The sequence below is a fragment of the Eriocheir sinensis genome, chromosome 2, assembly GCF_024679095.1.
Source record: "Eriocheir sinensis breed Jianghai 21 chromosome 2, ASM2467909v1, whole genome shotgun sequence".
Taxonomy (NCBI): domain Eukaryota; kingdom Metazoa; phylum Arthropoda; class Malacostraca; order Decapoda; family Varunidae; genus Eriocheir; species Eriocheir sinensis.
The window spans coordinates 1,461,357-1,483,579 of record NC_066510.1 but is presented as its reverse complement, the minus strand read 5'-3'; the positions used below and the strand labels follow the sequence as shown (position 1 = coordinate 1,483,579).

Genomic DNA, 22,223 nt, shown 5'->3' with positions numbered 1-22,223 from the left:
TTATGGACCTGATGGAGTGCCTCCTATTGTCCTTAAAAACTGTGCCTCCGTGCTGTCACCCTGCCTGGTCAAACTCTTTCGCCTCTGCCTGTCAACATCTACCTTTCCTTCTTGCTGGAAGTATGCCTTCACACAGCCTATACCTAAGAAGGGTGACCGCTCCAATCCCTCAAACTACCGTCCTATAGCTTTACTTTCTTGTCTATCTAAAGCTTTTGAATCAATCCTTAACCGTAAGATTCAAAAGCACCTTTCCACTTCTGACCTTCTATCTGATCGCCAGTATGGGTTCCGCAAGGGGCGTTCTACTGGTGATCTCCTAGCCTTCTTAACTGACTCTTGGTCATCCTCTCTTAGCCGTTTCGGTGAAACTTTTGCTATTGCGCTGGACATATCAAAAGCTTTTGATAGGGTCTGGCACAAATCTTTGCTTTCTAAACTACCCTCCTACGGTTTCTATCCTTCTCTCTGTACCTTTATCTCCAGTTTCCTTTCTGACCGTTCTATTTCTGCCGTGGTAGACGGTCACTGTTCTTCCCCTAAATCTATTAACAGTGGTGTCCCACAGGTTCTGTCCTATCTCCCACTCTTTTCTGTTGTTCATTGATGATCTTCTTTCCAAAACGAACTGTCCTATCCATTCCTACGCCGATGATTCCACTCTGCATTATTCAACTTCTTTTAATAGAAGACCCACCCTTCAGGAACTTAACGACTCAAGGCTTGAGGCTGCAGAACGCAACAGCCTCAGACCTTACTATTATTTCCGATTGGGTCAAGAAGAACCTGGTGTCCTTCAACGCCTCAAAAACACAGTTTCTCAAACTATCCACTCGACACAATCTTCAAAACAACTATCCCTATTATTTGACAACACCCAGCTATCACCTTCCTCAACACTAAACATCCTCGGTCTATCCTTAACTCAAAATCTCAACTGGAAACTTCATATCTCATCTCTTACTAAATCAGCTTCCTCGAGGCTGGGCGTTCTGTACCGTCTCCGCCAGTTCTTCTCCCCTGCACAGTTGCTGTCCATATACAGGGGCCTTGTCCGCCCTCGTATGGAGTATGCATCTCATGTGTGGGGGCTCCCTCACACAGCTCTTCTGGACAGAGTGGAGGCAAAGGCTCTTCGTCTCATCAGCTCTCCTCCTCATACTGATAGTCTTCTACCTCTTAAATTCCGCCGCAATGTTGCCTCTCTTTCTATCTTCTATCGATATTTCCACGCTGACTGCTCTTCTGAACTTGCTAACTGCATGCCCCGCTGCACTCGACTTTCTACTCATGCTCATCCCTATACTGTCCAAACCCCTTATGCAAGAGTTAACCAGCATCTTCACTCTTTCATCCCTCACGCTGGTAAACTCTGGAACAATCTTCCTTCATCTGTATTTCCTCCTGCCTATGACTTGAACTCTTTCAAGAGGAGGGTATCAGGACACCTCTCCTCCCGAAACTGACTTATCTTTCGGCCACCTCTTTGGATTCTTTTTAGGAGCGGCGAGTAGCGGGCTTTTTTTTATTAATGTTTACTTTTTTGTGCCCTTGAGCTGTCTCCTTTGCTGTAAAAAAAAAAAAAAAAAAAAGTCCTTGACGCATTGAACGCTTTTGAGTTTAACGCCGCGCATTTCGTAATCGAACTTCTTATTCCTCGTTCCAACTTGAAGGACCTGACACTTGCGAGAGAGAGAGAGAGAGAGAGAGAGAACGGGTCGTTTTGAAGCCGCAGTTGAAGGCGGTTGCCTTACGATTGGCTGACAGTTCTGAAAACACGCTTGTCCGTCCCATTGCCCTCACATGCATATTTATTATACTCATAGCCTCCATCCAGTGACTGATGGTGTCTGTTTCAGAGAAAGTTGCATGTATTATTTGGGGATGTGACATGCAGACAAAAACATGAATAAAACTCTTTTTACTTATTCTCACAGCATGAAAAACAAATGTACACACTGTAAGTGTATGACAGACACGATAGTATTACTTGAAACAAATAATAATTGTAAATAAGAAATAGTGATGATGGACCTTCGCAATTCAGAACTCTAATAGCAAATTGGTTATGTTAATTTATCAATGTCTTGTTTTTTTTAATGTTTTGAGGAGAAGGCCTTAGCTTTACCGATATAACGATACTGTCATTGAGTAGCTAAGGCAATACTGATACCAGTACAAAAGTAAGTGGAATGAAAGTCAGAGGTCTAGAGTGCAGGCAGTGGAAATGAGTTATTTGAGGAGTGCTTGTGATGTGAGTAGAATGGATGGAATGAGTAATGAAAGTGTGGACGAGCGTTTTGGAATGTGTCACGGGGGTGAAGGGAAGAAGTGTGGAGTGGTGGAAGAAGTGAAGCGACAGACTTTAAAGTGGTTTGGCCACATGGAGCGAATGGAGGAGAGTAAGATGACCAGAAGGGTGCATGTGAGTGAGATAGAGGGAGGGAATGCTAGAGGAGGACCTCCAGTGAAATGGAGGGATAGGGTGCAAGAGTACGTTTGGGAGAGGGGGGAAAGATCTTTGAGAAACTTTGAGCAGGCAAGGAGGGAGTGTCCTGATAGAGAAAGTTGGAAACTCTTCTGCCGTGGCCATCCCCTGGTGGGAGCTCCAACGAGCAGGCATCGATGATACCGCCAATAGATGTATCGCGATACTGCCCATCCCTGACTACTACTACTTCTACTACTACTACTACTACTACTATTACTATTACCACTTCTACTACTACTTTTCTAGGCCGTTAAATACATATCTCAATCAATCATATCATACATAGTCTTGGGGTTTGCCTTGGGAGCTCGGCATTGTACCAGCCTGCTGGTGAGTTTCTCCCAGTCCCATCCCGGCAAAGGTTAGGTGAGAGGGAGCACAGCAAAAGAAACTCAAACACATTTTAGTTTTTCTGTGCAGCTCAACCTTAAGAAAGTTAAAACATGATCCTCACATTTCCTCCTCAAAAAAGTACAGAATGATGATGTTACAATACATTTTCTCTCAATGTGTTTGATCTTTATTATGTAATGCTACATTCATTATACACTAACATCACTGAGTTTTGCTCATCAACAACACCAGTGAAGAAGAGGAAGGAATACCTCCGCCCCTCCCATGGGTCTGCTTTACAAGACTCTCCTCAAGCTCATACCAATGCTGTCCAGCCTACTGATGCAAGAGTTAACCAATGACTACTCTTTCAGCTCTCATTGTTAAATGCTGGAACTGCCTTCCTTCTCTTCTACTTCCTCCTTCCCACGACTAGTTTTCTATGGGGCAGCATCACAACATATCTGATCCTAGGCAGCTTTCACACCAAAGTGGCACGTCACATGCCACTTGAAAACGAACGTCCACAATCAAGTCAGACCTTCACACAGGAGTGGCGTGACACGTTGCCTGTGCCACGTGCAACTTGCTTGCCACTCCAAGATGGGACCAGACTGTTTTCTTCTCAGCATGCGGCGTGCCACCTCGGACAGTGTTGTCACAATTTTAATGGAGTTCTCACACCCAAAGTGATTAATAACCAAGATAATATTAATCATATTAATACAAATGACATTAAAGATTCAACAACAAAAAATCCTGTGGATATATGACATATGTAGAGTAATTCTGAAGTCATCTAACAGATTTATTCCAGCCACATTAGACAGCACTGCCTCGGTCGCCCATGAGGAGGCTAGGGTGTGCAGTCCGCAGTGAAGCGATCACGAGTATTTCTCTTCCAGAGGGTGAGGCTTTTAACATCTACTTTCAAGTTGTAGGAGCCCTCAGCTGTTCATATGACACAACATGAGCAGATTACAGCTTGAGGCACTGTGAGCCCCAACATTATCTTTCAGCTACGGGTGTATCCAGCACCTTTTCCTCTTGTGTCTCCTCCAGGCAACTACAGCACCGATCACACCAACTATGTCTGCCTCATCCTCTGACGATTCCAGCTTGTGAAATGAGCAGTGACGTGCACTACAAGCCACTTTGGTGTGACAGCACTGTGCCGCGTGTCACTTGCCACTTGCCTCCTGCCATTTGCCACGTGCGACGTGCCACTTTGGCGAGAAAGCTGCCTTATGGCATCTTCTATTCTTTCTGTAGAAGGAACATTTTTCAAGTATTTTCTAGTTATTTTGTAAATACTTCTGCAGACAGTGAAAGTAAGCAAATTCCAGTCATCGAGAAATCCCAACAGCCAGAATTCTTGAAGGCAGGAAATTACAATCCACTGCTACTCAACATGACGTAGCACAAGTTGACTGTCTCTGATGGCCCAAAGGAATCCACTAGTATTTAGAACAGAAGAGGAACAGAGGCCACGATTAACTAAATTTAATCTATTTTGGTATCTTTTATTCTCTTTGTGGAAGCAACTTTGGATAATCATTTTCTTTGTATTCTACACTGCCTCCTCATGACTGCAACTCTTTCTGTAGCGAGGTATCAAGACACTTCTGAAACTAAATTTGATCACCTTTGGATATCATTCATGCAACTTCACAGCCATTTTCATTTAGTCCTTGGTCTTGTTCGGCATCTGTTTTATTTGCAAGAGCAGTGTGTTGTGGCAATTCTCCTCTTTCTATAATATGTAGTCTGTCTTTTATTGTTAAAATAAAATTAGTTCTCTTTCCATCAGGCAAGGGTTCCCAGGAATGAGTGCTGAATGTTGCCTCCCTAGCATGGCTGGTATTTAATTTCTATTCATCCCTTGCTCTTTCACCTTTACTGCAGAAAAAACAAAAATAATAATAATATAAAAAAATCACTTTCCATCTGCTGCGAGTTCTCCAGTATCTAAAGTCCCAGTCAGTGCAGCACCTGGCGCCTCCTCGCAAGACTGGGATTATATTTTTACTAACTTTTTGGTCTGTCTGCTTTACTGCAAGTCAATACACAAACATAAGTCACTTCTCCCCTTCGTCTGATGAGGGTTCCCTGGTATCCAGCGCCCCTGAGGAGTGAGTAAGGGCAGTGTCTTGGTCCTTTATGTTGCTGGTGATGGCAGTCTCACAAGGCGCCTCTCCCTCAAGCTCTGACTCATGCATCTGGGCCAGCAGGTCAGACTGAAGCAGGTGACAGAGTTCTTCAGGTGTGAGGGCTACCCTGTCAGGCACCACCCTCCTCAGCATAGCACCCAAAGCACCTGAAAAGAAACTCCAGTAAAGGTACCTCTTGTTTTACCTGCATTTTGGGGAGAATACCATTTAAAAGAACTCTGATTTATCTTTTACTTAACCCCCTGACTGTGGATTTCCTACAAGAAGACATCACCAAGCTACAGGAGTGGAGCAATAAGTGGCTGCTACAATTCAATGAAGAAAAATGTAAAGTCATGCACCTTGGGAGGGGATATCCAGCATACCAGTACCACATGGGAAACATTCCACTATCCACCACAGAGGCAGAGAAAGACCTGGGAATATATGTTACCAGCCTACCAGTGAAAGCCAAATCCATGCCAATTGCAGTGGACGGGTTAACTCCTTCATTCTGACTGCGCCCCACTCCTGCACACCAAAACATACCCCCTAAACCGGAGAGGGGGTGGTAGGGTTTGCCATGAGCGGGAAGGCGTGTGGTGGGGTGGTGTTTTGTCTTTATCACTCAAATCACGTATCTCTCTCATCCTCCTCACCTCATTATCATTCTCAGGCATATACAGTCATACCTCGGTTTACGAGCTTAATTCGTTCTGGAATTCTGCACAAACATAAGCGGACACGAACGCGTGGGTGCTACCTCTGTGAATGTACAACGCAGACTGAGACCCCATTCCCATTGTTTTCTGCTCAGAGCACTCTCGTCTTGGGGTGAACGAAGGGAACTCACATCTTTGATTTGTACCAACAGGATGCTCATCCACCAAGTCACCACTTGTAAACCAGGTCATTTTTAACATTTTTTTCTGCTCGTAGCTAAATCAAAATACTTTTAACCCCTTCACAACGGCCAGGCCAAAACAGCGCCCTGCGCCGTATCTGAGATCACCGTGCGCGCCAAATATCAAATGTCGCTATTGAATATAACAAGTTTTCAGCCATAAACTCAATATAATCATCATGTATTATATATGAAAACATGCAGAATTAAATGGTGCACATAAAGAAATATAAATTAATAGATAATTTTGAGATGTAAGCATAAATATATAGATAAAATAACTTGTATATTGGCAAAAGCGAGCCAGGACGCAGTATGTGCGTCCTCGGATATGGTACGGGGCACGCAAGGACGCAGTATACGCGTCCTCGTGTTGAAGGGGTTAAAGTAAGGCACTCATAAAGCAAGGTATTACTGTATTCCTCATCTGAGTCACTCGTGAAGCCATTCAAATGAGTGTCATTGTCTTTTGATTCTTCTGAGTAACTCAATGGTCATGTAACACTCACAGACAGAGATAATATGAAAAAAATAATGCCATTGATTTTTTGTAACAACTGATGATCATTTGATAATTCATCAACTCATCGATACAGGTCACAAAAAATCGTATAAACCGACAAAATAAAGCCCAGCGCAATGACAGTGTAGTTATGAATCATGGGACTAATTCACCAGTCTCTCCATCAAAATTTACCATGAATAACAATGAGTGTTTGTTGATAATGAGCAGGTTAATGGTCCAGTGGCTTCACACACTTCAATTTGTTACCCATTTACAATCTCCCTTAAACCGTCCGCTGCGATTGGCACGGATTTGGCTTTCACTGGTAGCCTGGTTACATATACATATAGTCTTTCTCTGCCTCTGTGGTGGATAGTGGAGTGTTTCCCATGTGGTATTGGTATGCTGGATATCCCCTCCCAAGGTGCATGACTATACATTTTTCTTCATTGATTTGTAGCAGCCACTTTTTGTTCCACTCCTGTAGCTTGGTGACGTCTTCTGGTAGGTAATCCACAGTCAAGGGGTTAAGTCTGTGTTACCCCCCCACATTATCAAGCAAACACTGTACTGCAACATATTTAAGAAGAGCTGATAAAAGTTGCTTAAAAATACAGTAAAACTCCTTCAAGCCAGCATTTTTTAATCACCAGAAGCTGTCTCCCTGCTCTCAGTTGGCTCTGGGTAGTGTATATAAGGTGCACATGTAAACACTATGGGTCGTATTATAAAACCTTTCGCCGCCCAAGAACACATATTTGACAAGGCTCTCATAGGAGTTGTGGGCATTTCCAGGAGTAGTTCTATGACCCTGGTGGTAGTTTGACCCTTCTCCTGCACCATGAACCTGAAGAAACTCTCATTAGAACCCGACTGACCCCCTCTTTGACCCTTCTCCTGCACCATGAACCTGAAGAAACTCTCATTAGAACCCGACTGACCCCCTCTTTGACCTTTAGAAATAGCTGATGTGAGAAGCGAAAGTGTCTTATAGTACCAACCTATGGCACCACAATGTCAACACGTAGCACATTCTTTGTTTACGTGCACCTGCCGACCCAATGCTAACAGTTATGCTTCAGTTTTCATTACCCATTTGATATTTGCCTTAGTTTTATAGAAAGGAACATGTATCAGTAAGTCATTCACAGGACAGGAAACCCTCAATTTGACGGACCTATATATGTTGAATTTCAGCTTTAACCCCTTGGATGTGGATTTCCTACAAGGACACATCACCAAGCTACAGGAGTGGAGCAACAAGTGGCTGCTACAATTCAATGAAGAAAAATGTAGTCATGCACCTTGGGAGGGGTAATCCAGCATACCAATACCACATGGGAAACACTCCACTACCCACCACAGAGGCAGAGAAAGACCTGGGAGTGTATGTTACCAGGCTACCAGTGAAGGCAAAATCCGTGCAAATCGCAGTGGATGGGTTGATGAACTTGGGCCAGTCCACTGTATGCAGGGATTTACTAAACAAGTCTGGTTGAACATGTACACGCATATCGACTGGCAGTGGTGTAAATGAAGCTGACCGAGCAGTGCGGGTCTGGTCATTCTAGTTTTGTCTGTGTGAGAGTTGTGTTTAATTTGCTTCATGTGTTTCATACGTTTGTTTAAATAGATGTTTTACGTTATCCATGTTTTTTATGTCTCAATTCAGTTACAGAGAATGAATGAAAGTAATTTGCTGAACCCTATTTTTTCAAGTCTTTTTGTGACTGTAATACATTTTTTTTGTTGTGCTCAATAAATATCTATCTATCTATCTATCTGTCTGACTGTAAATCTCTCGGCTTTCCTTTCTTCGTGCCTCACCTTTCATTTCACATGACAAACAAAGTTCGCACATGATTTTCAAAGTCAATTTTTTTAAAGATTTTTTTTTCTCTTTTATAAACAAGTTGACCACTGAGACCTACATCATACTCAAAGTGCATACGGTTAGAAAATGAGGCACTGGCCAACAACCCTTTTTTTTCTCAAACACTCAAAGGCTGAATCTGATGACACTTATGGCTTCCTCTTTTTGTTTCCCTAAATAAAGCTCATAAAATTTGCAGCAAGGATCCACTGATAAGTTAGATTTTAGGTGGTGGGCAGTCCCCTGGATTTCACACCTGTGAGAGTTGACCTAAATCTAAATAAGGCACCACTGAAACACCTAGGTTGGTATTTTAAGACACTTTTGATTCTTACTAACTATTTCTAAAGGTCAAAGAGGGGATCAATTGGGTTGTAATGAGTCTTTTCTTAGGTTCATGGTATAGAAGAAGAGTCAAACTACCACCAGAGTCATAAAACTACTACTGGCAATGCCCAAAACTCCTATGAAAACCTTGTCAATTATGAGAACTCAGGCGGCGAAATGTTTTAAAATACAACCCCTAGTCCCACAAAGAATCACCCACTGATCTCTATTATAACTGGATTGGTTGACTCCGTGCAAATCCTGAAGCCTGCAGCCGCCATCTTAAGATTCCCTCGGGCTGAGGCATACGTGTAAAAATTTGGCATCAGCGCTCGCTGAGTGGCAGTAGCACGTGGTAAAACATTTCATTACGAAGTTATTAATTTATTGAAATTTTCAATGCCCTAACTACTAGCTTTTTATTCGTTTATGGGAAAAAAACACTCGTTACCTGTCTCCATATCTCGTACAAAACAACAGTTTTTCGCGTTATTTGACTGTTACATCCTTTATATAGTATGTATGATATGTGTTTGCTTGCAAAGTAATTTTTCAGTGGATTGGGAAATGGCAAATGTTGGTTATCACTAAAATAAATGAGGATACTGTATATTCATTTGATATATTTCTCATGGTTACCCATTAATATTAGTAGTTTTCTGTTTTATATCCTTAAAGAAAACGAAGCCAATTGCTGCATTTGTCAGTCACCCAAAGATTTCAATGTGGTTAACACTGTGACTTTCCTCAACTCATTCACTACTGCAGTTCTCAAACTGGTGACTTGTGTGGCGTTTGGAGTTTATATACGTGTAATAGTTTGTTAGTTGAATGTTCTTTAGTAACTCATCAAACTGATTCGTTTTCTGTTTCAAATCTTAGATTTAGAATATGGATAATTGTTTTAATCGGTAACCATGAGAAATATATCACACGAACATAATTTATCCTCATTTATTTTTGTGATAATGAACATTTACTATTTCTCAATCCACTGAAAAATTACTTTGCAAACAAACACATATCATACATACTATATAAAGGATGTAACAGTCGATTAACGCGAAAAACTGTTGTTTTGTACGAGATATGGAGACAGCTAACGAGTGTTTTTTTCCCATAAACGAATAAAAAGCTAGTAGCTAGGGCATTGAAAATTTCAATAAAGTAATAACTTTGTAATGAAATGTTTTACCACGTGCTACTGTCACTCAGCGAGCGCTGATGCCAAATTTTTACATATATGCCTCGGCCCGAGGGAATCTTAAGATGGCGGCTGCAGGCTTCAGGATTCTAACCTGGCTACAGTACAGAGAAAGCCAATCCATTTATAGTAATAATTTGGGGAGGCGGTGGCTGAACGGATAGCGAGACGGCCCCGCGTTCAGGAGGACATGAGTTCAATCTCCAACCAGTGCCACCAAGCTGGGATTTTTCAGCCGCCGCCGAGTGGCTTAAAACTACCCACATGCTGTCCAGAAGATCACCTATCAACCCGGACTCTAGATTCTAGGATTAAAGATGAGCTCCGGGAGGGCAGCATGAGCCAATGCAAGATGGCGCCACTATAAACACTCGCCTGCGCCAGAACGGGCTGGGCCGACCATCAGGCCCCACCGGGAAGAAGCCTTGGACCGACCATCAGGAGTTCAGGATCCACCAGGAAGAAGCCTACCGGCGCTATAGGCCAAGACGTGAAAAAAAAAAAAAAAAAAAAAAAAAAAAAAAAAAAAATCAGTGGAATCACCCCACAGCTGTTCAAAGTCTCTGTTACCTGCTTCAACGAGTGATACCTCAACAACAACAACTACTTCCTCAGTGCCTGTAATATCAGCTAAGCACTTACCCCCTTGACTGCAGATTTCCTACCAGAAGACATCACCAAGCTACAGGAATGGAATAAAAAGTGGCTGCTACAATTCAATGAAGAAAACGTAGTCATGAACCTTGGGAGGGGGAATCCAGCATACCAATACCACATGGGAAACACTCCACTATCCACCACAGAGGCAGAGAAAGACCTGGGACTATATGGTACCAGGCTACCAGTGAAAGTCAATTGCGTGCCTAATGCAGCGGACGGGTAAAGTGTTTCTGGCCTGACTTCAGTCTTTGCCTGATACCAGATCTAGGGAGCTTGGAAGGTGAAGTCACCCCTCTCATCTATTTATATCATCAGTGTGTGGTGCAGTGTGCTCCCTTATTTGAATTTATTTACCACATTTGAAATCCACAAACACATTTCTTATTTTTGAGCAGTGATTTGCAGGCTTTTTTTCATTATTGTTTTCTTTTTTTGCCATTGAGTGGTTTCCCATACTGTAAAAAATAAATAAATAAAAATAAATAAATAAAATAAATAAATCAGGCTTTCCTAGATACACCCCAGTCATGCACTCACTCACTCAAAATGCCAAGACTAGTGTTCCTATACCTTGTGGGTCAATGGTGGATGCCAAGGAGGAGGGTGTGGGGTCACTCTGGTCAGCTGCAGGGAGTGTGGGTGTGTTGGTGTCCTGCATCAGCTGTGCAATGTGGCAGGATCTGGAGCCAGCCAGGGCGTCCAGGAGCCGGCGACTTTCTGTCTTCCTGCTGGACTCCGTGCGGCCTCGAAGGCGCGCCAGCTTGCCCTCCAGTCCTGCCAGGTACTGAGGTGAGTCTTGCAGAGGGACATACTTTTCTGCTGGAAGGAAAGGCACTTGATTTAGTAATGAAATTTTAGGGTGAAGGACAGATGAAGGGACAGTAATAAATAAAAACTGATATCGGTATTAACCCCTTCGTTTGGAGCAGTGGATATAAACGAAACACCGAACATCTCACATTCCATGGCAGTGATCTCGCCGCGCACAAGACTCACTGCTACTTGTGCTACGGAGGACTGAATACATTCAATTCCATTCACTAGATACTATCATACTCGCCATAATTTCTTTATTTTTTGTTTTACCGAGTTGTGACAAATGTATTTATGTTCTACAATCATTACCGAGTCTTTTTCTTTCTACCAAAACAGCGTAGGTTTGCTACGGGAGTCATGAGGCATGAAGTTGACTTTAAACTGTATGCTGATGATACACAGTTCTATTTGTCGCTGAGTGATGTGGAAAACACTTAAGATAAGCCGAGAAGAATTATGGATGATGTTGGGAAATGGATGAATTCTAAGCAACTGAAGCTGAATGAGGATAAAACTGAATGCTTGATTGTCAGGAAGAACAAGGATCTCAGGAGGCTAGATATTTCCACTCTTCGGATAAAAGATGACACTATGACTGTAAAAGAGTCAGTCAAAGATTTAGGTGTGATACTTGACTGCACTCTATCATTCAAAGAACAGATCAATCAGGTGGTGAGAACGGCAGGCTACCCATCTGAGAAATATTGCATTTGTCAAGAAATACCTGGATGATAAGACTATGAAGATGCTTATATACCTGTGCACGTCCCTGTGCTTATATATAATCATGTAACTAGTAAGCTGGATTATTGTAACTCACTTTATTATGGCCTTCCTAAACATCTGCTGAAGAAACTACAACTTGTTATGAACAGAGCTGCAAGGCTAATAAAGGGTCTGCCCCCACGTGAGAGAATAACACCTGCACTTATAGACTTGCAATGGCTACCCATTAAGGCACGAATAGTCTACAAAATATGTGTCTTGACTTATCAAGCAACGCGACTTGGTAAACCTGGATATTTGAGAAATATACTACAGGATTTTCATTTGGACACCACCATGTCAGTGAGACACAGTACAGAACAGTACAGACTCTATGAGCCCAGGGCCAACCTGGAACTGGGTTTCAGAGCATTTGAGAAGAGTGCCCTGCGGCTCTATAATGAGTTACCTGGGGATGTTAAGAACAGTGACAGTCTGGCAATCTTCAAGAAAGCGCTGAAGACTCACTTATTCACTAAATCCTACGACTCAACAAATATGAGGATTGAGGACAACTTTAGGTGCTAATATTACTGTTATAATGTTAGGGGCCCTGTGGAGCACTGCTACGGTGGCGGACCGGGGCCTGAAACCTCATCAACGGTAAACGGTAATTAAAAAACGCAACATCAGATAGTCCCGTGACTGAGCACACGACTAGACAGCCAATCACGAGCAGCGCCCGGGAGCGAGGATTATGATCAGATAGCCCATCATGTGCATCAATACAAAACCCCGCTAGGAGCCAGATACACGCTTCCAGTGAACAGAGTATGAGGTGCACAACAACACCTTCCGGCACACAAACTAATGCGCGTAAGTATGATTTTGTACCATGTAACTGTTCTAGGGTTAAAGGTGTACAATGAAGGAATAAATTAATGTGTACCATTCTATGTAGTAAAGAAGAAAGGAAAAAAGGAATGGTTTAATGAAAGATGTTTTGAGGCCAAGCTATTTGAGTATGTTTGCAGATGATGCCAAGCTCAAGAGAACGATAAAGAAACAACAAGATTCTGAGAGGCTTCAAAATGACTTAAATGCAGGGTTGGTTAATTTTTTTTTTAAATAAAAAAATTAAAAAAATAATTTATTTTTTTATTTTATTATTTTTTTATTCTATTTTTTAATATATATATATATATATATATATATATATATATATATATATATATATATATATATATATATATATATATATATATATATATATATATATATATATATATATATATATATATATATATCCTGCCGAGTGATTTGAAAGTCTGCATAGGTTACTTTAAATTTAAGTTTATGGCCTGTAAGTCTGAGCACAGTCAAGGATCTAGATACATACTTGTTCAATACTTGTTTGTAGATAGTACAGGACCAGGTTTAGGACAGATAGAGTTGCCTAAAGTTGTCATTTTCATGACAGCATATTATATTATTACCATAGAGAAGAATATCTACTTTTACTCTGTTACGGTTTGGTTGCTAACCTTGGTTATTATTATGATACATTGCCTGCTAAGTTAGTAAAGACTAAAGGAGGCTGATTTTTTACCTAGTAGAAACATATGGCAAGTTGGCTACATTAGAGCAAGAGGATATAATAATGTAGTATTCTTTTTTTTTTTTGTATATACCTTGAAGAGAATAAATGAATCATTGCACATGAATAGGTTGTTTTACTTTACCATCTTTGGAGCACATCACTGAACTTATGGAATAGTTACTTTTAGTCAAAAAAATAAATAAAAAATCAAATAAATTATGATTTTTTTAGTTAAAAAATCGATGATTTAATCATTTGATTAAATCATTGCCAACCCTGCTTAAATGAGATACATGAATGGAGTAAGCAGTGGGACATGGAATTCAACACAAAGAAATGGCATAGAGTGAGAATGGGAAAAAGTAAGAACAGGCCCACGGCAACATATAAGATGGGTGAGACAGTAATAGAAGCAGTAAACAATGAAAGGGACCATGGAGTGATTGTTCAAGACATACTGACCTCTGATAAGCACATCAATGGAATATTTGGAGACACATATAGTCTGTTGCAAAACATTAGAACGGCGTTTAATTTTATGGACAAGGATATGATGAAAAAAATCACCGGCAATGATAAGACCAAGACAGGAATATGCAGCCCTGGTTTGGTCCCCCACAGGAAGAAAGAGATAAGGGAGCTGGAAAGGACACAGAGGATAGCGGCCAAAATGGTGCCAGAGTTGTTGAGTCTGCCATATGAGAACAGACTGGAGGAAATGGAACTGACTACACTTGAGGAGAGGAGACAAAGAGGAGACTTAGTAATAGCTTTGTATAAATTTACTAGTGGACTGGACACATTGGATGGAAGCGACTTGGTTGTGACAGAGGGGAGGAGGGGCTGAGAGGACACAGTAAGAAGGTGAAAAAAAGGAACATGTCTGAGGGATAAAAAGAAGTAGTTTCCATTACAGAAGTGTGGGTGAGTGGAAAGGTCTAAAGGAGGAGACTGTGGAGCCAGAAAAAAGTTGGAAAGTTTTGTCTAGTCGGCGCAACATCTGTGGTCATATGCCGGAGAGAGACAAAAGGGGAAGGAATTATAGGAGAAGGGAACAGATCCCAGGAGACGGGACACAACCCCGATTAATACCTGGTACCCATTCACTGCTGGGTGGACAGGAGCGTAGGGTATCGGAAAAGCCGCCCAAATGTTTCCACTCTGCCCGGGAATCGAACCCGGGCTCTCTTGGTTGTGAGCCAAGTGTGCTAACCACTGCACCACAAAGCCCCCTACGTGGAGCCGGGACCATCCCGGCTTACCTCAGGCCCTGGAAACCACAAATAGGTAAATGCACACACACATTTTTTTGTCCTTCAACCCTATTTGCTTTTCATCTTTTCCTCATTTTGCAACACCCTCACATTCTATCCCTCCACAATAGTGCAGGGATAGTAATCCAGTATGTGGTAATTTGTCAAATGCATTTTTTCATGTCCAGATATATGCAATTCACCCATCCATCTATCTCCTGCACTATGGCAATTACTCTCAAGTAAAAACAGACCAAGCTTGCAACACATGATCGTTCTTGCCGAAAACCAAATTGGCTGTCACTTGTTATTTTTCATTTTCAAGTGGTCATTCCATTTCTTTTTGATTACCCTTTTGCATGATTTAGCAACACTTGTTAGTGAGACCAATCTATAATTTAGTGGCTCTACTTTACCTCCATTTTTAAATAAGGGAATCACATTAGCCGCCACCTTGGCAAAACTTGTTAGCTGAGCTCCGTTGCTGTTGCCGTCACAAAGGCAATCTCACGCCCATGACTGAACTACTGGTAACATGGCACAATGCTGTATGGCTAAAGGCTCAGCTGAATGCAGGGTAGGCCTACTCTAGAGGTGGCAGAAGCGTGGCATTTCAAATCTTACGTTGATCATGAATTCATAATTTTTGAACAATTTAAAAAAAAATTTAAATCATTGACCAGCCATATTTTTGCTGGATACTTGGGGTTCCCCGATACCCTGGGGGCTGGATACCCAGGGTTTTACTGTATAATGAAGCTGATTATGCTGGTCTCCACAATGAAAGAAAAACGTTAGGAAAATAGAAAGAATTAGGTTTTTTTTTTTTTTTCTTTTTTACATCGCGGCCTACTGACCCATTAGGCTTTTCCCAGGTGGGGCGTGATGGTTGGCCAAGCCCATTCTGGCGCAGGCGAGTGTTCATGGTGGCGCCACTTTGTTTTATCCAGCAATGCAACCTCCGTCTCATGCAAGTTGGTAACATACCCTTCAACAAGACTAGTGCCATGCTGGACCACCTCACTTCAACCTTGACCACTCAAACACCTGCCAAAACTCACAGCTCCATATTATTAAATGTCTCGGGCTCCCACTACAACTATTTTCCAAGGCCACAGAGAAGACTAACCGGGTTTTCATGGGTGGTGTTTTTTCCCATTCAAGACGCAGAAGTCGTGTAAAACTATCACCAGGATCACAAAGCAGTCCAAGAAAAGCCAAGCAGCTCCTATGAGAGGCTTTTCAAACAGGTGAACTGAGGGGCCGAGAAGTTTAAAAATATGGGCTAAAGTCCACCCACTCAAGCAGCAAGACAAGCGAGAAACATACCATTCCTGGAGTCTGGCGAATCAGTCTCAAGCTCGCTGCAGGGTGGGGAGAACGAGTCTTCAAAACTCAGTGAGGACGTCTCCACATCCCTTGCCTTTGTTGGGCCCCACAGGCCATCCAAATTGCCCTGGGAAAAAATGAATTCCCTTATAGATTGCATTCTACAGTAGACATTTTATTGGTCCCTCTGTCTGGTATTGAATTAAGCTCTAGACCAATGAGTGGTTCCTGATATATTTGCACTCACAACCCTTATCAGTAATCTCGATACCCATGTGACCCCCCTGATGTCAGCAGTTTAATTTACACTTCTTTAACGCCTTGACTGCAGATTTCCTACAAGAAGACATCACCAAGATACAGGAATGGAACAAAAAGTGGCTGCTGCAATTCAATGAAGAAAATGTAAAGTCTTTGGGAGGGGATATCCAGCATACCAATACCACATGGGAAACACTCCACTATCCACCACAGAGGCAGAGAAAGACCTGTTACTGGGCTACCCGTGAAGGCAAATCCCTGACAATCGCAGCAGACGGGTTAACGCACCAATTTTCAAACATAGAAAGCTACCCTGAAACAATAAGCTATAAAAATTATTCTCCCGAGTCGTTTCTAACAAGGCTTTGGAACCACCTTGGGAACCCCTGCTCTACACAGAAGAACCAAGTGCAGTGCCACTCTCTACTTAAAAGCAGCTCTGAAAGTTCCCCATTGCAGTTTTACTTTTAACTAATTTCTTAGCTTCTGTCTAGCTGGGGGTCAGTTTGCTCCTGACTGGTAGCAGACACACACTTCATTCTGCTGCAATTTTTTTTACAGTAAATGAAGTAACTAAAAAGGAAAAAAAGAAAAAGCACACTGGTGCTGCTGCTCAAATAGTGGATAGTGAACATAGTTGAGACAGGGCCAGGATCGGACGGAGAAGTGGCTTGATGCTCCCCTCTAGAAAGTGTTCAGGTAGTAGGCAGGAGAAAATACAGATAAAGGAAGGCTGTTCCAGGATGAAAGAATGAAGATGCTGGTTTTCTATTGCATATGAGATTTGGCTTGTGCCAGGATGAGCTAGAGTTAAAATTTGTGTGCAGCATAAAGAAAAAAATCCAAAAATGTCTTGAGCCACAGGGGTTCCCTTTGACTCATGAGTCAGCGTCCACCTCCTCTCTTGTGGCCCAGACTCAAATTCCCGGCAGAATGTTTGGAAAAAGATTTGATCAATTTTTCATGTGTTTCGTGATGCTGAATATCACATACAGTGATCATCACACAGCAGGGCCATGGGAGGGGTGGAGGCAAGCAGGTGGCATGTTCAGAGCAGCAGTTAGAATAGTCTGTGGTAGAAATTAGAAAAGAGATGTAACGTTACGGTGAAATTCATCCCCTTAGGAACACAAAAATATAGCAGACCTGTACCTCCCAAGGGTGCAAAAAAAGGTGTTTTTCAAGTGCATTTCTTGTAAAAACTCACGTTAGAAAATGTTTTACAGAATTTAAGCCGGTTTTAATGGATATAAATAGTTTATCAATTATTCCAGCAATTAGACTTGAAATAATGAAAAAATGAAAATACCGGTAAGTCAAATTTTCAAATTCATCAGACAAAAATTATTTCATAGAACAAAAGCTGTAGATATCAGAGAAAAACACAAAAATGTAAAACTTGATGAATTATCAAATTGTGCTGACCATTAGGCAGGTCAGAAGTGGCACAATATTTAGGCGCGTCTCACACACACACACATCAAATAGGCATTATTCCAGAATGTCAACCATTTCACAGCAAAGAACATCTTGTTGCTATATGAAGTATTTTGTGTCCATACAACACACAGCAGTATTGATTTTCCGTCACATATAGAAGGGGGGTTGGTTGGGGCGAAGCCCCCACATTAGGTAGGTTACATTAAGTTAGGTTTGGTTAGTTTAAATTTATATGGCATGCAGCGGGGCGGCAGAAATATGCAGTGGGGCGGCAGAAATATACAGCGCAGGACGGGACAGGACAGCGGCGGGGGGTGGTCCACTACACGGGCCGATGTTGTGAGAAATACCTCCTCGCAGAAATAAGTTGCTCTGCTGTCCACCACACATGCGCGCTGGAGGAATACACAGCAGGAAAAGCATTAATTTGCCTGATTTTGTTCTAGTTTGCCCACTTGTGATCTTTGTGAGCAGTGAGTGAAATATAGAAACAGTAAGCAAGTTGAACCTCTCTCAGTGAGCTATTTAGAGACTGTGGCAGCAAGTACTTGAAAAGTCAATCATTTAATGATTTATGACAGAAACAGTTAGCAGATTATTCCATAACACACCGAAAACTACCAGAAAAATTGCTTTGTCCAACAGCATCCCACGGGTGATGTTCTGGAAATTTACCATTAAATGTGTGTTGTGCACCTGTATGAATGTCCTGCACATTATTTATCAAGATCAAGAAGATGTTGATGTGTATTTTATCAGCTTAGGAATTTTCCACAACTTTAAGAATCTGATTTTGAGGTTTGGGGTGATGGGAAAGTCATGTTGTGGGGTCTGGGGTCGCCACACACGCTGTCCTAAGTCACAAACCCACAGTGCCCCCCAGCCAGCCAGCATGTGGTGATCATGATGATGATCTTGGCTGCCCTGAGGGGACGACCTTCAGTAAAAGTGTGTGGCAGGGGAGGGAGGGGCCGAGCACCCCTCACCCATCACAACTGGCCCGCTGGCATATTCTTGAAGTCTGTATGGGCATGTGCCGCCTAGTCTTGGACAGGGCAGGTTCGGTTAGGTTAGGTTAGGTTATGCAAGGATTGGTTGAAGTTATAGAAGGTGATTTGATAAAATTCTAGTGTTTGCCCATACTCCCCCCTCCCCCCCCAAACAAGCCTGGGGACCTGGTGGGAATGCGGGGTTTCGGGTGGGGGACACGAAATCCGTCGCATTCACGTATTTTTTTAGTGGGGGGGGGGGATAAAAACTCCCTAGATCTAGGGAAATTCCCTAAATTTAGGGATTTTTCCTCCCACCACCACTAAAATAAGCGTTTGTGACGAATTTAGTGTTTCCCATACGAAAACCACGCACTCAGTGGATCCCCAAGCTTGTTTTGGGAGAGAAGTGTAGTGAACCCACCAAACGGTGCTCAACTCACCATCTGGCGTGGCACCGGCGGCCATATATGCTCACATAAACCGCCTCCACCACACTCATGCCCTCTCACTAGTAGGTTGTCACCTCATCGCAAGGTTTCTGTCCTCCAAGTAGAGTCCGTGGCACCAAACACAGTGTATCTTCATTGTTTATCACTGACACAAGTAAAACCACTGGCTAGCCGGGATCCATCCAACACCGCGCCTTTAACACTACTGCGGCTTGTGCAGGAAGTCCAGGCTCTCGAACCTCTTGCCCGAGCTGTTCGAACACGTGAATCCTTACTGACCGGATTTTGAATCTGCTTCACGGGCTCGTATTCCCAGTATACAAGGTGATTGTGGATATTGACTCCGCGCCTCCAGAATACGATAATACGCCTCCATATATCATAGTAAAAAAAAAAAAAAAGTACTTAGAAGTAAAGCCGAATTAATCCCCTTCCCCCAACGATCTTGGGGGACCTGCGTGAACTTGGGGTATTTGGGTGGAGGAGAATATTTAAACTACTCCAACCGAACTTTACGACCTGCTAACCAAGGGGGGGCTGCGCCCCCCCCTGGACCCCCCCTCTTACAGGTGCATGTTCTAAAAAAAAAATAACCACGCGTGGTGGACCTGGTCTCACATGCGTGGGCTAATGGCTAACTAAGCGTACCATCGCTAACCTAACGTACCATCAGAAATAGTAATAGGTAAAGGTGCGTGTTCCAAAATAATAATAATAATAATAACCACGCGTGGTGGACCTGGTCTCACCTAGCGTATCATTACCAACCGGATCGTTGGCAACGCTGCTCATATTGCAATGGCATCGCCATGTAAACACATCGTCCATATGTATAATATGCCCTTAAGTACAATATGGAGGCGTAATATCGTATTTTCGAGGTGCGGAGTGATTTTCAATAATTACCTTGCGTGGTTTCTGTACGTTGTAAAAAAAAACAGAATGTATGAAATTTCCCTACATCTAAGTAATTGTAAGGAATTTTCCTACATCTAGGGTATTTTTCAACCCCTCATAACTCAAAAACTATGCATTTGCGACGCATTTCATGTTTACCACCGCATTCCCCGAAATCTCAATGGCCCCCTAGCCAATTTTGGTTGTGAGGGGTGAGTATGGGAAAACACTAAAATAATCCCGGTGATTTTGAGTGGGAATCACAATGAGAGTATTGTCCAGAACACCGTGTGGTTAGTTTCAAAGCTACAGCAGAGCGGCTTCACTCAGGCACCACACACCCACAGACTTGGGGGATATGCGGCCCGGTGGCTGAGCCGTGTGTGATGCTGGCCACGGCTGGAACAGTACAGTACTTAGAATGAGTATGCCTGCGTGGCCCGCCAGGGAACAAAAGGTTGGAATGGCAAGCGAGACATGGGCATTGTCTGGCCGGGGGGGGGGGGGGCACCCTGGGGGGGGGCACCCTTCCCTTGGGGCAGGCACAGCAGGGGAAAAAAGGGCACAAATGTCTGAATAAGTAAGGATAAGTGACGGATAATATTCAGGAGGTATGGGCTCTCTCTTCGCGCCGTAGCACCTCACGTTTCTGCATTTATTTCTGTATCGGTATATCAGTGTTGAACCCTGTTCGAAACCATAAAAATAAAAAAAAAAATAAATAAAAAAAAAAAATTCTCCTGGAGACCGTGCCACCCCTCTTCCCATCACATACAGCGCGCGACTGATTATGCATGAAGCAGTGCCTTACGGCCTCTTGGGCTGGTTTGCGTTAACGTATCGTAAAGTAGTGTTCAACGTGCACAGTCGGGACAATTTTGAAGCGACAACGAAAACAATAGGTTTTAGTTTAGTTGGTTGGGTTGGATGAGGTTAGGTAGGGTAGAGTTAAGTTAGGTTAGGTTGGGATGGGTTGGGTTGGGGGTGGATAGAGTTGGGATGGGACTTATTGGGTTGGGTTGGGTTGAGTTGGGATTGGTTCAGGTTGTTATGTTGGGATAGGTTGGGTTGGGGGTTGTTGGGTTGGGGGTTGGATTGGGGTTGGTTTTGGGTTTGGGTTGGGATGGGGTTGGGTTGGGATGGGTTGGGTTTGGGTTGGATAGGTTAGGTTGGGTTGGGTTGGGGTTGGGTTGGGTTGTTGTTGGGTTGGGTTGGGTTGGGTTGGGTTGGGTTAGGTTGTTGGGGGTTGGGGGTTGATGGGTTGGGTTGGTGGGTTGGGTTGGGGGGGGTTGGTGGGGGTTAGTTAGTTGGGTTTAGGTTTGGGGGATGGGGGGTTGAGGGGGGGGGTTAGGTTGGGTTGGTGGGGGATTGGGTTGGTTTGGTTGGGCACCTGTTTTTTGGGAATTTTGTGGGTTTTTCGTGTGGAGATGAGAAAGTTTTATATTAGGATTGTGACAGTCAAGAAAATTGAAATTAACCCTTTCCTAATTCAGGAAAAAAAAGGAAAACTGACACTCTCCAAAAGCTAAGTGACTTTATTACAGCTTAGAAAATTCCGTAACACTGAAAAGGAAGGTGTGTGAATAGGAAGAAGGGAGGAACGAGAGGAGGAGGACCTAAGAAGCGATACAAAGCGTTACAGGTCAAAAGAACAAGAAGAAGAAGAAGGGAGCGGCACCTGCATCTAGACTCCAGACAGTGACAGCAGCAGGTGCCTCGGGGGTCGGGGCAGCAGCAAGGGGCGGGGCGGGGCGGGGCGGGCGGGGCTGTCACAACACTGCAGGAGTCGTCGCCGGGCGGGAGTTTCGCCTTTGTAACGGCACTCCCTGGTGTGTCTCTACTGTCTGGGTCTATTATTTTCCTCTTCTTCTTTCATTCTTTTTTCTCTTATTGTTCAAAACTTATGTACCGTTGCTTTTGTTTCTTCGGTGGGCCGCGAGCCGAGGCCGAAGGGGAACACTGTATTGCCTAGGCCTAGGGCAAGAGTTACATTACTCATCACTGTCATCGGTAATATTTTATTGAGGGATCGTT

General features: G+C 43.1%; 1 protein-coding gene across 2 annotated transcripts; it reads right to left on the bottom strand.

The window, feature by feature from the left end:
• Nucleotides 1–1,906: 1,906 nt before the first annotated feature.
• LOC126998415 (coiled-coil domain-containing protein 32-like) lies at nt 1,907–22,002 on the bottom strand. Of its 2 annotated transcripts, none has more exons than XM_050860072.1 (4): nt 21,868–22,002; nt 16,151–16,277; nt 11,018–11,266; nt 1,907–5,141 (listed from the first exon to the last, which is right to left on the bottom strand). In XM_050860072.1, the coding sequence occupies exons 1-4, from the start codon at nt 21,871–21,873 to the stop codon at nt 4,903–4,905; spliced, it is 621 nt and encodes a 206-aa protein (XP_050716029.1). In that variant the 5' UTR covers nt 21,874–22,002; the 3' UTR covers nt 1,907–4,902. The 2 variants fall into 2 exon arrangements, with proteins under 2 accessions (XP_050716029.1, XP_050716037.1); XM_050860080.1 differs by having other exon boundaries at nt 11,018–11,263.
• Nucleotides 22,003–22,223: the final 221 nt, after the last annotated feature.

What these genes read in the sequence shown, in the direction of transcription:
- LOC126998415 (XM_050860072.1), bottom strand. An exon ending in TTCGCCAGACTCCAGGAATG is followed by an intron (nt 11,267 to 16,150) that starts GTATGTTTCTCG and finishes CTTTCCTTCCAG; the next exon opens with CAGAAAAGTATGTCCCTCTG. An exon ending in ATCCACCATTGACCCACAAG is followed by an intron (nt 5,142 to 11,017) that starts GTATAGGAACAC and finishes GTTTCTTTTCAG; the next exon opens with GTGCTTTGGGTGCTATGCTG.